The 18,338-nt window shown below is 41.2% G+C and overlaps 1 protein-coding gene across 6 annotated transcripts in view; it reads right to left on the reverse strand.

The window, feature by feature from the left end:
* The window catches only part of agfg1a (ArfGAP with FG repeats 1a), a 34,572-nt gene that overhangs the window by 1,132 nt on the left and 15,102 nt on the right, over positions 1-18,338 (reverse strand). The window contains exons 3-13 of one of the 6 annotated variants that reach the window (XM_080732407.1): positions 15,610-15,725; positions 13,312-13,477; positions 12,955-13,117; positions 12,023-12,139; positions 9,849-10,064; positions 8,439-8,622; positions 7,563-7,642; positions 7,235-7,330; positions 6,928-6,978; positions 3,718-3,870; positions 1,092-1,186 (exon numbers count right to left, since the gene is read on the reverse strand). In XM_080732407.1, the coding sequence (XP_080588533.1) occupies positions 1,092-1,186; positions 3,718-3,870; positions 6,928-6,978; positions 7,235-7,330; positions 7,563-7,642; positions 8,439-8,622; positions 9,849-10,064; positions 12,023-12,139; positions 12,955-13,117; positions 13,312-13,477; positions 15,610-15,725 (1,437 nt within the window). Of the gene's footprint in view, positions 1-1,091; positions 1,238-3,717; positions 3,871-6,927; positions 6,979-7,234; positions 7,331-7,562; positions 7,643-8,438; positions 8,623-9,848; positions 10,065-12,022; positions 12,140-12,954; positions 13,118-13,311; positions 13,478-15,609; positions 15,726-18,338 lie in introns of all 6 variants that reach the window. The other 5 variants (XM_080732405.1, XM_080732409.1, XM_080732408.1 and 2 more) reach the window with 5 other exon arrangements.

An 18,338-nucleotide genomic window follows, 5' to 3' on the forward strand; every position in this document is an offset into this window, starting at 1 on the left:
AGTGATATTTGTGGACATAGATACAGAAATATTTCTTCTGCGCATATTGGTGTATATGTTACAGTCAGTTTGGGTAACTCAGTGAGATTGGGGTAAGAGGGCTCGTTTTGTATTTCACCACACCCCCTTACCACCACCTGGATCAATTCACTTTGATAGTATCTTATCAGCGCACCTGTGTAATTCTGCATATTCACCATGAGATGGCGACAACAGCCATTCACTTGTGTAGTCGCTGACGTGACTCGTTTGCGACTACTCTTTCGTTGTTTATCTACTAGCCTAGCTCAGCTGTGTTTAGCCATTAGCTTACTATGCCTAACTCTAACCCTAACCCTAACCTTAACCTCCGTAGGGTGAGGCGCTATCATTCCTGCCGACGCTACGTTGTCGTTGTTGTGGATCAAAGCGACCGCTTGTTCCGCCCCGTGCCGCACGACAAGCGCTCCTGTTCTCAATTTCACTGAAACTAAAAAAAACTGTGACATATACAAAACCTGGGAAATACAGCTCTGAATGAACAACATAGTCCATTATCGTCCATTTCAAAATTATAGAAACAATTCCTTTAACATGCAATTTTAATCGGGAGAACATAGTTCAGAAGTTATCTGAAACACCTTGACTTAAACCTTATGTCCCGGTGTACCCCTGACTCCCCGAGCACTCTCTACCATGCCTGCTCCTTTTCCCCCTCCACACCTAATCTAATTACTGAATATAGCAGATCTACAAGCTCACAACGCAAAAGGCTGCATTGAAAAGACACCCCTTCTTATACGAAATAGTTGTTTGTTGGTTGTTCATTGTTTTTTATGTAAAGTGTCCTTGGGTTCTAGAAAGGCTCTATATAAATTCAAGCCATTATTATTATTATTATTATTAGGTACAAGCAGCAAAATGCATTGTGGCAAGATGGTGATATACTAATGTATAGGTAATTGCTTTAGTAAGGTTATGTATGAATACAGTAATACATAAGGGAGACCCTTTTTCTAACAACAAATGAGAATTATTTCCTATGGAAAATTACATCCCTTTTGTTAAAAAAAAAAGAAAGAAAAAAAAAAAAAAAACGATTTCAAACTCACCAGGAAAGGATTGCTAGTGACTCCAGATCCAGCCATTTGCTGCCCATAGGAAGCCACCATAGGTTTGGTCTGACCATAGGCTGAAAATCCTCCCCCTAAAAACGGATGATAAATATTCATATTAGACTGGAGTAGAAATCTCCAGTCTAAGAAATCATTAGAAAACATTGAGACTGGATGACATGAATCCATAAAAAACTCTAGTAATATTTAAACAGTCACTGAGCCTCTCTACAGCCTGGGGAAACTAGTCTAGTGGAATTTCTAAAAAATGTGATTGTTAGAGGCATTTGGGGGTAAAAGTGGGTAACCAGGCCATCTATACTATAATTTTGCGAATGTCTGTCTGAGTGAGTGTCTGTCTGTCTGTATGAAACAGCGTTTCTCCTCGGTGGCTGGAGCAATTGATCTGAAATCGCATCACCATCAGCATATGAACACACCTGACATAACTGTGAAGCCCGTTTGTCACTTTCACAAATCGTATGCTGTATAATAGCATTTTTATGGTGTATCTATATCTATTTAGCCTACAGTACCTTTTGTGACCACACATGTTAAGGGAGGGGCGCTGTTGTTCAGGCCATGCACAATCACACACAAACACACACACACACACACACACACACACACACACGGGGGGGGGGGGGGAGTGTGTGTGTGTGTGTGTGCAGGCGGGCGGGCGGGGGGTTAGCCATTAAACGAAACGGGTATTTCTTACATTGATGCTCCTACATATTATCATGCAAGCACCAGTTAAAGTTACTTTCCATCCCTCATATACTGTATGCACAGTGCACATCCCATAACCCACACACTGCACATCATTTTGGAGCTCATATCTTTGAACGGGTAAGGGCTAGTTTTACATAATTCAAGGGTGCAGAATCTGAAAAACCTGGTTACCAAACAAAATTTTGAGTTTTTGACCTTCTAATTTGCTTAACAAAGTGGCTGCCAAATTGTACATTTTGAACTATTTATTCAAGCAATATTTCTCTTTCAAAAAACTTTTCATAATTTTATCATATAATCTGGGTTTTGCGAACACCCAGGACAGTTTTTGTGTTGCTTGATTCAGTTTGGATTTAGATATTTGATATTCATTTTATCAGACACGCCCCCTTCCTATACAAACCCATTGTAACTTCAAACTCCATTTTAACCATGATAGATTTAATGAAAATACCTGTCCTTTTTTCTGGTGACTCCTGACATCCTCCTAATACGTGAGCAGGTTGTGTTTTGTCAATAAAAATTTTCATTTATTTTTAATAATTTCTTAATTGTATTTTATTTTTTTCATTTTCCCAAATAATTATAGAAAATAAACTAAAAAGGTTATCGAATGAACACTGCCTGTTCGTGTATTAGAAGGCCATCAGGAGTCACCAGAAAAAAGGATGGGTGTTTTCATTGAATCTATCATGGTTAAAATGTTTTATTTTTATTTAAAAGGGATATTTCACTTAAATACAAAAACATTTTAACCATGATAGATTCAATGAAAACACCCATCCTTTTTTCTGGTGACTCCTGACGCCCTCCTAATACACGAACAGGCAGTGTTTCTTTTTAGTTTCTTTTTAATAATTATTTGGGAAAATGAAAAATAAATAAATACAAAAAGAAATTATTAAAAATAAATGAAAGGAGTTATCGAAAGTACAAGACCATCTCACATATTAGGAGGGCGTCAGGAGTCACCAGAAAAAAAGGACGGGTGTTTTCATTAAATCTATCATGGTTAAAATGGAGTTTGAAGTTACAATGAGTTTGTATAGGAAGGGGGCGTGTCTGATAAAATGAATATCAAATATCTAAATCTAAACTGAATCAAGCAACTCAAAAACTGTCCTGGGTGTTCGCAAAACCCAGATTATATGATAAAATGATGAAAAGTTTTTTTGAAAGAGAAATATTGCTTGAATAAATAGTTAAAAATGTACAATTCGGCAGCCACTTTGTTATGCAAATTAGAAGGTCAAAAACTCAAAATTTTGTTTGGTAACCAGGTTTTTCAGATTCTGCACCCTTGAATTATGTAAAATGGCCTGGTTACCAACTTTTACCCCCAAATGCCTCTAACCTGCTTATAGAAGGCCTTTTTTCAGAATTTCCACCTGACTAAACCACCGTTTCACCTCCCTAGTTCTTGGCTTTGTGCATTACATTTTTTTTTTTCACTTTATGAACGGATTCAGTGCTGTGTTCTACCTGTAACAAGGATATAAGCTGTATGCTGTGAAGACATTTGTTTGAAAAAGCGTCTGCCCTCATGAACCTTTCAAAGTAGCGCATCTGATAGGCATTATGCACTGGTGTCTGCCCTGGCCACACCAATAGCTGCGGATCATAGATTATAGTATGCCTTAAAAAAAAGTCTAGAACACACCACTGAACGGATTGTCACAAGGGCGCCAAAGCCACGGAATGAAATGCATCAGCGATAACACAGTAGCATTGGTCTAACACATTGTCACACCTAGCACCAACATAGATGTGCTGTAAACATGTTTATTTAACCCAAACTTAAATGGTGTTTTTGTTTTATTCTCCACACGTTTAAAGTGTTTGTCTACTGTTAGCCTGTGTAGGCTAGAGGTAATCCCGTCAATGCACACACCATTGGGTTGCTGGGGATATGCCGGGGGCTGGGGGAAGGCAGCCTGGCCAGGGAAGGGTTGCTGGAAGGTTCCACTGAAGCTGGTGGGAAGGTTGTAGGCGGCAGCATTTCCAAATCCAGCTGGCATGCTCATGGAGCCTGTACCAAATGAGGCTGTAACACAGCAGAAATGAAATGGCTTACAGAGGGCATTGTCAAGCAAAAACACAGGCATTTTAGTATTTCATTGCACGAAAAGATCTAAGGGAGTCCACTGGAAAAAAAAATGAAAAAAAAGGGAAAAAAAGTTACATATTGAAAATACATATTGTCGCTGTTGGGTGGAAACCTCCAAAAGCGTTAGTTCACAGGAAATGGAAAAAAGAACCTGTGTTCCAATGAATCCAATACTTTTCATTGGTTCAATATTTATAAGACCCCCAGAAAGACTTATCCCTTTTAACTTACAAAAAAAGGACCCAATTTCCAATGGGTCGAATTCCAATACGTTGTGATTGTGTAGATATTTTAGCAACTGTTGTTTGACACTGTAGTATATTCATTTTGAAATATTGAGAAACGAGGTGTCTGCCCGACAGCAACGATAACAGATTTTCCGTGCCTATACATCATAATAGAGGGTATGCACGTGACATCATCATCATCATCATACCCGGAAGTTATGCGGGAACCCCTACCGAGTGGCTACTACTTTCTGGCCTTGACAGCCTATACATCCAAACAGTAAAGTCCTACCTGATTGCGTTAAACAACGTTAAACTCACTTTGGCACTCACTTTGCCACTCGATTTGCAATTCACATTCATGCTCATACCCTCTATATGAAGTTCTGCGTACACACATTTGCATACAAGGTTACTGAACGCATGGTTTTTTGGCACATACTACCACATAGTAATGTGCATTACCACTTACCAGCATAGGAAAACAGAAAGCAGGAGGACCAGAGTGAAATCAATAATTGTTAGAGTGCAGCGATTGGAGGGCAGGAGAATTAACAACTGGGATCAGTGTTGGGTTAGGACTGAGAGGCAAGAAGACAAAGTGAAAAATAGACACAAAACTGTGCGCTCCAGGAGAAGCAGGAGAAAATATCACCTGATCTCTTTACCACCTGATCTCTTTACCAAAAATATCATGATATCATATTTTTTTCCTGCTTCTCAGAGATACAAGATGGTGGAAGAAACATTGTAAACTAATTTACACCGAGTAGTCTATCTGACTGCATGTGTCATTTCCTACACAAACGTGTCTCCCTTGTGAAAAATTCCTCCTCTCCTGCTTCTTCCTTGTGGAATTTGTACTAGTTGAGAGTACAGTTAGAACACATGCAAGTAGCAGAGGAGGAGTTCTACTGTAGGTAAAAGGATCACATACAACACATTTGCAGACAATACAACACATTTGCAGACAAGACCTTTGCTGTAAGGTTGTGTTCTCAGGAATCAAGTGAGTTTCAACACTTGTGATGTAGCAATTGACCATATTCACACCACACGGCACCCATTTTGCATACTCACTTCATAGTCAAGTATGGGATCCCTGATATGCAATGATCATCATGATCATCACAACTTCCTGGGTATATGAAGTAAGAGGAAAATGGCTGCTACGTGAAGAGGGTCAAATATGGTCAACAACTTCTCCTTTATCTGACTCTATCTGCCTGAAAGGTTAATGAGTGGCCGGAAAATAAAATAAAAGTAAAGCCATTACTGTTACAAGTAGGGAGGTGTCGTTCATGAGTCATTCGTTCATAAGAATCGAATCATTAGCAAGACTCATGAACGATTCGTTCAAATCCCTGAAATGTGTCTTTCGTTCACACCACTGCCCCCTCCCCCTAATAGACCCCGGCACACAGGATGCAACGGCAGGCTGTACTCGCGACCTAATAAAAACGCTCCCGCGATAGTGTTTTTCACAGGACGATCGCGCTATGAACGGTGAACGTGAAAATATCTTTTTAACGGATCATTACCGTGAACATGAACAAAATGATTTGTTCACTGAAATTAACGGGATTGCCCATCACTAGTTACAAGGCACCCGAAAGCACAGGACACATGAAATGTGAAGCGAGGCACGATTTACCTATCTGAATACATGGAAAAGAATTGTAGGATGAAAAAGCAAAATCGCACCTGTGCGAAGTGAGTGGTGCAAACACGACACACATGCATATTTCCCTGTATGGGCTGTTCCGTCCATGAAGTCAGTTAGTTTGTGTGTATGAGCACGAATCCCCATACATGAAGATCCGTACAAATGTTTAGTGCTAATTATTTTGGCTGACACACAAAGTGAAACGTAGGAGCAGTTTGCACCGCTTAAAAACTATGAAAATGGTATGACTGCGTGTATAATACTGCACATGTCTACCCTCCTTGTCTTACTGTCAATACATGTCATATCATGCTGCAATTCATGTACAGTATATTCAGGACCTACTTAATGGAAAGTAGTGGGTTGGCTTAACAAAAGTATCGAAACGAAGCGGATAAAAGGGTCAAACTTTTTATTGAGGCTTCTTTAGGACCTAACGATGGATTTTAGCCTGGGTACCAAACTTTATCTTGAAGTTTACCCATAGAATTATCCATATCAAGTTGGGCTCCCATCGACTTTCTATAAAGGAGGAAAATACCCAGAAAAAATATCTGCTTTAAGTAGGATGTGAGGAGGATTTGGGTCTAACTAGGAGTTTGTCATGATTCTGAATCCATTGCAAGCATTTGTTTTGCACAAAAAACTTTCCTTGGGCTAGAAATGGCCCCACAAAACGATGGTTTAGTGATGAGTCATCACTTTTCCCTTTTTTTTGTTTGTTTTTGGGGGCCATTTCTAGCCCAAGGAAAGTTTTTTGTGCAAAACAAATGCTTGCAATGGATTCAGCATCATGACAAACCCATAGTTAGACCCCTCACATCATACTTAAAGCATATATTATTATTATATTTTCCTCCTGTATAGAAAGTCGATGGGAGCCCAACTTGATATGGATAATTCTATGGGTAAACTTCAAAATAAAGTTTGGTACCCAAGGCTAAAATCCATCGTTAGGTCCTAAAGAAGCCTCATAAAAGGTTTGACACTTTTATCCGCTTAGTTTTGATAATGTCAAAAACCAGGGTTAAGCAAACACACTAAAGGGAAAGCGCTGCCACAGACAGCCACAGGGGGGAGCAGTGAGCAGAGGTGACCTACCACAGTGAGCAGGAAGATAGCCCTGCCCGAGTACTGGAGCCCCCATCGCTCCTGTCCAGCATGGCGAGAGCAATCACACAGACAACTGAGTCATCACTTCCATGTTTGACCACTGGCCCACATACTTCCTCACACACATTTATTGTAGGAGACCGACGTACAGATTGATCCACTCACATCGCCTCTCATCTTCTTATTCTTTTCACTTAAGTCAGGTAAATACATGCCATTATCTATATCTAATTCTGTAATGTAAGTATTGTAAACACACATAAACAACAACACACACACACAAACACACACCAACCTGCTGTGGCCAGGGCTGCCGCTCTCCCGTTACTCTGGAAAGGGTTGGATGTTGCAGTAGCCGAACCTGCAGCTACAAACGGGTTAGTTGATGGACCTGTTGGTGAGAGTGGAGGAGTCAGACACGAGCCAGGAACTGATCAACTAACCTAAAATGGAGTTGAGTTACGCTACAATGTGCTTTATGTAAAGCAGCGGTTCCCATAACTTCCTGTGCATCTTAAATCGCTTTGGCAAGACCCTGCACTCCTTTAGAGCTACGTTTATAGAAAGGTCTGAGAGACTGCGGTTGTCAATTCAGACTGGTAAAAAGCCTAAACCTTTCTCACCTCCAAAACCTTGGGGCATGCTGGGTAGAGCCTGCTGTGCCTGGCCAGATGATGGCCCCGTCCCGGAGACAAACACACCCCTGCAACGTGAGACAACATATAGTGACGTTGAAATGTAACCTTACAGGCCCTTTTCCACCGGCAGCGATAACGATGACGATAGCCATAAAATATCACAGCGATAATTATGCCTTCACATTGATGTCCGATAAAGTTATCGGACATCAATGTGAAGAGGCGCCAATTAACAGCCGTTCGCGCAGAGCGCACCTCGAGCTGTTTGTCAGAGACCCAGTTCCATATCACTGTGATCTTAACCACATCTTTGTTGATCCTAACGATGGTAGTTGTCGTTGTCTGTATCGGTGTTGAGTGGATGCTGCCGATCCACTTCAATTGAAAACCCACTTTTTTAAATCGTTATCGCTGCCAGTGGAAAAGGGCCTTTAATCAGTGTTTCTCAACCTTTTTTCTACATGGGCACACTTTTCATGTCCCAAGAATCCATGGGCACACCAACATAATACGGGGGTGTAAATATCGTCACTGCGGGAAGAAACCTTTTATCTACAAGTTTCAAATTTGTACGTTTCTTCGCAAAGTAAAGCCCTGCTTCATCATACAAGGCCGTCGCACAACAGTAGTGAAACAGCAGATCTACAAGCACACAACGCCTCGCACCGCGAGGCATTGTGTGCTTGTAGATCGGCTGTTTTCACTAGTTTAAATAATTTTTAAAATGATACAATACTGGCTTTCAAGCAGTTTTAAGGGGCACACTTGACCCTTCTCAGGTGCACACCAAAGGTCCCCAGGCACAGTGGTTGAGAAACACTGCCATGAGTTGAGTGAATCGTTACATCCCCAGTGGCTTACCCTTGTGAGGTACTGGTGTTGTTGTAAACGCTATTTGGTGGTGTCGAAGAGCCGAAGGCGGTGTCGAGTGCAGCCAGAGCAGCGTAGCGGTCTCCCCCGGGCATGGCTACCGGCTGGCTCTGCGGAACCCCCCTCACTCCTGTCGACCCTGGGGCTGAGCTCACCGTGCTGGGAATACCACTTCCTGGTAAACGAGCACACAAAAAGCAAGACAGAGTTCAAATCACTGCCTGTTCAGTCAGTCGGTGTGCTTCATGTGGAATGCGTGATTCTAACGTTCGTACATTTTGAGAAGGTTTCCGAAATGCAACATACTTACTGAGAATGAAAATGCATCCTTTAGTAAATTAAATGTAGTTCTATTCACATTTTCAGATTGAAAGGGAATTAAACCAAGCCGTGTACGACATACCATTTAACCCCCCGGACTTTTTGTAACAATGAGCGGAAGGTTCGGATTCAACATTCTCCAGTGAACGAAATATGGATGAATACAAATTAGGCCTTTTTTTAGGAGTGCTGAAAAAAGGGGGCCACTCTGCATATTCCATGGTAAATGGAATGAGCCGGGGATGAAAACAAGTAACCTTCCGGCTCCCAGGTGACCACTCTACTTCCTGAGCCACTGCCGCCCCCTGGTAAGCTAAGTGGCTTGGATAATGGGATAATTTACAAAAAAAAAGGTAAAAGGTCAAACAGAACGTTTTTTGGGGTGCCTGATGGCTCAGTAGATTGGTGTACAGACAGACCATTAGCATGGCTCTCCCCTATCTGCTCATGGTTCCCTGTATCTCTGCACTGACCTACCTGGGATGGATCATGGAATGGCAATAACAAATATCAAAAAAGAAAACAAATATGCTGTTGCATGTTAGGTGTCCATTTATGATGCCGTGTTTCAGTTTATTAAAAAAGAGGCTGGGTGAAAACACACCTGGATTGGAGAGGTGCTGGCTTTTGAAAAGTCCAGGGAAGAGAGTAAGAGCAGCCAGACTCCAATGCAATTTTAATGCTGTCAAAATGTTGCTCTTAACCCATTTAGGCCTAGAAATATTTAATGTTTTAACTATTGAAAAATAGCAGATATACAAGCTCACAGCGTGGCACCAAGTGCCGCGCTGCGAGCTTGTAGATCTGCTATTTCTTTTTTGGTTTGTTTTTTGCAAGTCTCAAATATTTGCTTCTGGGTGGTCCCCGGAACAACATATTTTGAAATGGGCGTCCACGGCCAAATACAAATACCAATATTATGTTCCCGAAACCGGTCCAACAATGTAGAAGGTAGCTCGCCTTGTGAGCCTGCCCTACACGATCCCTCATATATAGTAAATTCTGAAAATGGCAACCCCTGTTTCAAGGACATCTTTGATTCTGCGCAACAGAGTGAGTTAGGCAGGAGAAGAGGTTTACCTTGCTCCGAATTAGCAGAGCTAAAGACGTTATCCAGGTTGGCCAGGGCTGCATATTTATCAGCACTGGCGCTAGCGCTCTCTACAGCCTCTCTGGCTGCTCCTGTGGAGTTACTCTGGGATGAGGAACTGAAGGATCCAAAATCAGCACTACAGGATTTGGGGAAGTTGTCAAAATTAGCAAAAGTGGCATTAGCTAGTCCCCCCGAGGAGCTACCTGTGTGTGAGAAGGAGAGATATTGCAGAGTCACAAGAGGGGGCCTGGGTGGCTGGTTTCATGAAGCAGCATCAGCAGTAACGCTCCCTTAGTGGGAGGAGGGAGGGAGAGAACAAACTGAAAGGAGGGTTGCAGGGGTCTAGGTCTGGAACACTGAATGATTACAGTATCCATAATGTGCACCAGTAAAACAAGAGTGAAGTTTGAATGGAATCAATACACATTCTCACCACAGGTAGTTATAGATAGACTTAGAACTCTCAGAGGGAAATAGCAGGATATCGCAAAGGAAAAGAGGTGTCCTAGTTTTGTGAACCATTCCTGGAATGAATTCAGTTCTGACAAGGCCAAAGCATTAGGCTGAGGATTACTAGATTTAGTAGACTTTTGAGTTTAGATTCAACGTGGACCAAACAGATGGTGCTGCGGTATAGAACAAAGCGGTTGGTTATTGTAGCATATTGTACACTATTAGAGATGTTCCAAGGCATTCTTGTTTGATTGAAAATACATGTTTACAGTACTGGTCCCATGAACTGCTAATTGCTTCATTTGATCATGATTTTGCTCCTCGTTACCTTTATATTGACTATCATAATAATGATTGAGGGTGCAGCTTTGAGGGTCAGACGTACACACACCCCCACAATGACATAATTATGTACTGTAGTGTAGACACGTATTTCCAGAGAGAGGGGGAGAGAGAGCAGGAGCTAAAGGGAGGTCTGGGTGATTGGTACACAGTCAGAGGAGAGGGTGGGAGCTGTTAAGAGGACCCAGTGATCGAAAGACTTACTGTGAGCCGCCAGAAGAGACAGAGCAGTGGCAAACTCACCCACACTGCGGCTGGATGAGAGGACAGTGAACACTGGCAACCAAAGGTGAGCGGGGAAAGAGAAATGGGAAATGAGATGTGCAGGGTGAAAAGAAAAAAGAAAAGAAAAACATCAAGACAGAAAAAAAAAGTTAAAGACAATTATGTGAATAAAGGAAGCATAGTAACTGTCAAAGCAAAAGATGTAAAAGATACGAGGCAAACAGAGTGAATAGAGACAGAGTTGACGTCAGGTAGGCAGGCCAGCAGCAGGATTATTTTACGGAGAACAAAAGCGAGAATGGCGGTTTATCCTTAAACCAATAGAGGTCCAGAGGTCATAGTACTGTACAGCTGCACAGTTCACACACTATAGTTATCAGAAACTTCTAACGCCACCAGGGGGCAGTGTGGTATAGACAACATCCTCTGTTTATCATGGCTTGGGGATACAGGCTAAAACGTCTGTCAGTGTTTAATAATGAGTGAGGCAAAAGCCAGTCAGAGTATGAGAGTGAGAGTGAGAGTGACTGCGTGTTATAGCCATGCAGCCAGTTACCACAGACTCCACAGACACAAAAGCCATAGTGTATAAGCAGAAGCGTGCAGGATTAATGTTAACGGAGAAGCTCATTGTGATACCATATATAGGACTGGAAGAGCAGAAATGAGGACAATGAAAACAGACATGACCATTTGAACACAGGCAGGGACAATGACTAGGACAGCAGTCAGAACACAGGTGACATGTTTGAGTAGAAATAACACAACAGACCAAAATGGACAATGAGTTGACAATATTCAATTCATGTGAAAAAAAGTGTAATTTGTGTGTGTGTGTGTGTGTGTGTGTGTGTGTGTGTGTGTGTGTGTGTGTGTGTGTGTGTGTGTGTGTGTGTGATTCTTGTACTGTACCTTAATGTTGTCTTTAGCACACTTTCTGTAAAGCACTTTGGTCAACTATGTTGTTTTCAAACATGCTCTATAAATAAAGTTGGATTGTGTGTGTGTGTGTGTGTGTGTGTGTGTGTGTGTGTGTGTGTGTGTGTGTGTGTGTGTGTGTGTGTGTGTGCCTCTGTTGCAGCAAGATAATGTCCTCCTGTAATGTTGACATTTTGTCTGGTGAATGGTGTTTTTGCGCTACCTGTGCTTGAGGGTTGCATTGGGGCTTGGGGAGCGGAGGAGGGGAAAGCACCCGATGGCCCCGACGCGCTGACGAACGTATCAAAGTTCGCAAAGTCTGCATTAGAATTCTGAGACGCTGGAGGTCATGTCAGGACACGGACAAACACAAATTGACACAACAAGGACAACAAAACATAAACAATGGGTGATGTTAACAAGGATGGCTTTACACAAACGATGACAAGAAGAAGGCATGGATGATGATTACAATAACCACACAATGAATGGTGCGCTAAACAGGAAAACCAATGACAGAGTGGCATCCACTGACAATGATAGACGTGGTAGCGGTAATGGCTGTGGGGAGTTTCTGAGGTTTACCTTCTCCCACCGGACACTGTCTGTCTGGACCACTGGCTGAGCACACAAGGATACAAGGGTGTGTGTGTGTGTGTGTGTGTGTGTGTGTGTGTGTGTGTGTGTGTGTGTGTGTGTGTGTGTGTGTGTGCACGCTATTATTGTAGACATCATTAGATACTTCAGCGTGTTTATACCTCCTGTGTGGATCGCTGAGGATGCCTCTTTGCTTACTGCATTAGGATGGGTCTCGATGGCTCGTTGAGGAGGAAATGAAAGGACATTATCCTCCACAACACGCAAACGCCAACAGCTTTATGTTTATGAAGCATTAGTAACCATGGAGAGGTGTAAGTCCACATCTCTTCCAACAGTGTCCTATAACGCACGGCCGGGTCTTGCAACCACTGATATACATGGATCACAGACTAATAAATAACCACGTTCTTGCAGAACTGGTCAGGTGAGGTTTGTGTACTTTATGACGTGTTTAAAAACATCTGTATCTCTCAGCACGTGGCTGTCAAAGGATGTACCTGTGTGTATGTACTGTATGTGTGTGTCTGAAAAATCAATTCCTCAACCAGTGCTTACTTGGGTGGCTGTTGAAATGTGCAAAGTTAGCGAAGTTGCCGCCGGTGCCTGCATTCTGGGTTGGCGGGGCAGCAAAGATGTCTCCACCCAGGTCGCTGAGGAGGTCAAACTTCTTTTCGTGGAACTGCTGTTGGTGGGCCTGGACACGACTCACCACTGGAGACTGACAGAGACAAGGCAAATCTGACATGAGCGTGTGTGTTTCTATTTGCCCAAATTAGGATCTGATGCAAAAAGTGAAACTCACTTTTTGAGACAGTGTGCAGGCAAAAGACAAGTAAAAGTTGACATGCATTTGTAGCATAAGTGGACTTCCAACTATGCACGTGTTTGAGTAAACTCTAGAGTATATCTAACCTGATTAGGAGGAGTAATTTTGTTGAGGTGCAGGGCGGGGACCGACTCCCCCAGCAAGGTTTTGAGTGGTCGGACCTCCGGGGTGCTGCTGGTACTGCTGTTGGAGGAGCCAGAGATGGAGGCGTGGACCGAAGCCACCACCTTGGCCTGGTCAGGAGGGACATACCTATGAGGAAGGTCAACCAATCACAGATGGTACTTAGGGGTGTCATGATAGAAGCGGTGTAAAGTAACTAAGTATATTTTACACAAGTACAAAGTTGAAGCACAAAGTTTGAAATTTGGTACTTTTACTTTTTGATGCCAGTAATTTTGTATAAAGGACTTTTACTTGTAACAGAGAACTTTTATATTGTGGTATTGCTACATTTACTGTGAAATATCATGTTAAATATTCAGTGCCGATCAACATGGCAGTCCAAAGTGAGAAAAACACTCACCCCACTTTTACAATACCATTCAACACTCAAGTGAAGCTCACCTGGCTACTATATTGCTTGCCTACAAGATAGCGAGAGTAGCTTATCGCAGTGGTTCTCAATCTTTTTTGGCTGCAGTACCCCCTTAGACTGTTTCCCCCTGACTACAGCAACATTGACATCAAAAGTCCAGTTTCAATGCCAATATGTTCAAAATAAAACAGCATAATGGCAAATAAACATTGCTTTCTATTCAATAACAGTTACTACTAGTCAAGTTATTTATGTAATTTGGTTTAGAAATGCACAGATGAGCAATCTCACACAAACTCTGTCTCATCATTAACCATAACAGATTAAATGCATATTCCCATTTTCTAGTTTTTCTCACGTACCCCCTGCAGTAGTCCCGCGTACCCCTAGGGGTACACGTACCCCCATTTGAGAAACACTGGCTTATCGGATACAGCACAGCAGCAGTGCTGCTGCTGGTAGTGACAGACTATAACATCCTTGAATGAGAATAGGTGACACCAGAGCACCGGATTGGGACAGGAAGTGTGGGACACAAAGAGGAATACGAGAAAATATGTCCCGTTTGTGAAGGGAGCTAAAGCGTCACACCAAAGCATCAAAAGCAGCAGATCCACAAGCTCAAAACACGGCACGACGCGACACGTTTTGAGATTGTAGATCTGCAACTTTTGATTGGATCCTGAAAAGTAACAGTTTTGGAGACGATATGTTTATGTGGTTATAAATTACTCTGAAGGGGGTTTGTTTATGAAATAGAGCTTGTTATGAAAATTTGGGGGACAAAAAGATCTCTGCATCTCTGTTCCAGTGCCAGTGGGTGACACACCACTACTACCTTGAACCTTTTTACTCATTACTGCAGAGTGTCGAGTGTGTCATTTGGTGAAGCTCGATAAATACACAAATACAGTATTTGTCCAGAGACCCTTTCTGAATCACACAGAGAAAGAAAGCAATCAAAGATTTGGTACATTTGTAATTATGTAGCCACGAATATGAGACCCTGAGGGTCTGTTTCAGTCCCTGTCACTCTAATTTACTTGGTATATATCTATTATTGTTTTAAATTAACTATATGCTTAGAAGCTAATTTTTTCTAAATACATTGTATTTAAATTGTATACTGTATCGTCTCTGTTGGGTGGTAAACTCATTATGTCCAAAACTGTTACTTTTAAGGATTCCAAAGAAAAAATAGCAGATCTACAAGTTCAATACATGTCACTTGACACGCCGTGCTTCGAGCTTGCAGATCTGCTATTTTGTGTTTTTTGTGTGACACTGTATTATAATCAAGTAGGCATTAATTTGCACCAAAAAAACAGTTAAACCATGGAGATAGGAGCTTTCTCCCCGACAGCAAGGATATACAAAGGAAGACTTTCATTGCACAGCTATGAAATAATTGCTCACATTAATCGTTTCACTTTTAACGATCACAACACGCCCACAGCAAACCCATGGCAAATGGACCTCACAATATCATGATAAATCATTAGCATGGTTTAATCAATGGTACAGTACATTCATCTTAATAAACCCCCTTAACAAGCAGATCGCAGTCATTGCACACCTCATACAGTATGCAGATGAACACAAGGATGCATGTTTTTCCATCTAACAATATACTGTAGGTCTGTGGCTGAAGCAGGCTTGTATGACCTATATTCTATGCATTTAAACAAGTGTCTGGTGCTCGCCTGCAGCCAACTGCCTGTGAGGCATTCCAAGACAGCGGGAGAATAAAAGAAAAGAAAAAAAATCAAAGACAAAAATCATATGACTGCCGTGCCTGAGGACTATATTTCCTCTCTAGGCTATCAAATATTAAACGTTTTCTCACCATCTCTTCTTCTCGTATTTCTCTTGAAGGAACTCTTTGACTTTCTGAGGTTCTCTGAAGTCTGGTATTGAGGCGGTTCTGTCGTCATAAAGGCCTAGCCACATCTGTTTGCAAACCTAGAACAGATATGTTGGAAGAATGGCTTTAAAGGATAATTCAGTTATCATTTCGTAGCACCTGAGATTCTAACCAAATAATATTATAGTTGGAATGAGTCTCCCAGAAATGCGAACATAATTTTACTTAACTTGAAAGTCCCAAAGTCAATAAGGCACATTCTAATAGTGGTGTGCCGATACCATTTTTTTCATTCGATACGATATTCGATATTTTGGGGTCAATATCGCCGATATCGATACCGATGATACCGATACCAGAAGTACGGTTATATATATAGTACAAAAAGACTTTCAAAATTCTAATATTCGTTTAAAAACACATAGGATTAATATGCATTCCAACCTATTGATTTTCAGCTGTATATTATTTGTAATATAAAATATTGTATAAATCCTGCATGATCAAATTAATGAATCATACTTATTTTATTCCATAGCCTAATTTTAATAAAGAGAGACAATGTGTTGCATCAGAGACGCATTGTGGACTCAGCTCGCCTTTGCACACAGCCCTGTTAAAGCCTGAAAGCCAAGAGGGGAGAGTTCTCCCTTCTGCCACTGACTGACGGCTCTGTGATCCCTCGCAGCAGTTTTTTTTAAGAAAATAAAAAATATGTATTTATTAGGGGTGCAACATATCGGACCGAATATCAAAAATCGAATCGAACCGAGAAATATCGAAACCGAATGACCCTGTACCGAACAATACAATACAATACCACTCCACATTCCCCTGGAACCTCCTCAAGGACCCCTAGGAGTCCGCAGAGCCCACTTAGAGAACCCCTACCCTATAGGTTGGGTACCATATTGTTCAAAGTTAAAACAAAAAAATACATAGTTATAAAAATACATTTATAAATCAAGGACATTTCTGTTTATTTTTTGTATCGAAAAAGTACCGTGACACCAAAATATCGAACCGTGAATTTTGTGTATCGTTGCACCCCTAATATTTATATAGGTATCGATACTTTCTTAAAAGTATCGATACGATATTATTTTCAGGTTACCGATCAATATATCCATATAAATATTGATATGCACATCACTACATTCTAATACATTTGGACAGTAACATCAGGAATATTGTTCAACATTACTTACAGGTCACTGGCCAGTAATACAGTCACTTTACTATACTCTATACCTTTTATACCTTCCACCCCAAAATTATAGTTATGATCACATCATTATTTTATTTGTGTGCATTATTGTGAGAGAATCCTCCCTCTCTCCCTCCCTCTCTCTCTCCTCCCCTCTCTCTCTCAAAGGAGTAGTTCACTCCCAAAATGACTTTTTTTTCTATTGATTACTCACGCCATGGAGACTTGAGTTCAATAATATATTTTTGTATTAGTTGCATTCCTAAGACAAAAAATTGATTATAGTAAATTTACCCCCACTGATTCCAGATGGGGACACAAATGCATTTGGGTCCCTATTCAGAATCAATGGGAGTACATTTATTGTAACCACATTTTTGTCAATGCAACAAAAACAAAAAAATATTATTGTTTAGTATGTGTTTATTAAATCAGTCATCGAAATGAAAATTGTCACGCACATTGACCTTGTAAACTGAGTTTGATTTAATTCTATTCGCAGTGGAACATTCCGCAGAACGAAAAAGAAAAAAGAGAATCATTAAGCAATGAGGACACAAGTTGTTGTGTGGTCCTCTTTGGCTCCTAAAATAATATCAACCAAATAATATTATTATTACTGTGAGATCGCTAAAGAGCAAGGATAGTTAATTTGCAGGATTATCACAGTTGTTTCAAAGTTTGATGCCAACATCAGTTGACAGTACACACACACACACACACACACACACACACACACACACACACACACACACACACACACACACACACACACACACACACACACACACACACACACACACACACACACACACACACACACACACACACACAAACACACACAATTGAAGAGTATCACCCAATCGTGATGCAACATATAGACAAGAGGATGCAAAAGAACACTGAAAATCAAACCTGATCCGTAAGAAGAAAAAAATCACACCTGTGTGAACTGAGCGGTGGTCGTGGAGGCTGCGCAACAGCAAAACAAATATATATATATATACCTGTATATATATATTATAAAAAATATTAAAACAATATTAAACAAAATATTAATAATAAAATGCATGTCACTCAGGCCGCCACTGGTATCCATCCTTGTGTGTGTGTGTGTGTGTGTGTGTGTGTGTGTGTCTGGTCTGGCCTGAACAACAGCGCCCCTCCCTTAACATGTGTGGTCAAAAAAGGTACTGTAGGCTACATACAGACAGACACGGACGGACGGAGACAGACAGACCCACACACACGGCCACGTATAGGAGCGTTGTGACCACCGCTCAAAAACAGAAATGTATGGCGGTACAACATTTCGGGGGCAGTGTGCAAATGTGATTGACGACATTGAAACATGAATATATATATATATATATATTTTTTTTTTTTATAAATGCTACTTTTACTTGAAAAGTCCTTCTTCCACTACTGGACAAAAGTATTCCTACTGAAAGTATGATGGCCACTGTGTGTAAATGTGATTGACACGAGTTGTATTCTCTTTGTT

The sequence above is a fragment of the Nannobrachium achirus genome, assembly GCF_963921795.1.
Source record: "Nannobrachium achirus genome assembly, chromosome: 8".
Lineage (NCBI taxonomy): Eukaryota > Metazoa > Chordata > Actinopteri > Myctophiformes > Myctophidae > Nannobrachium > Nannobrachium achirus.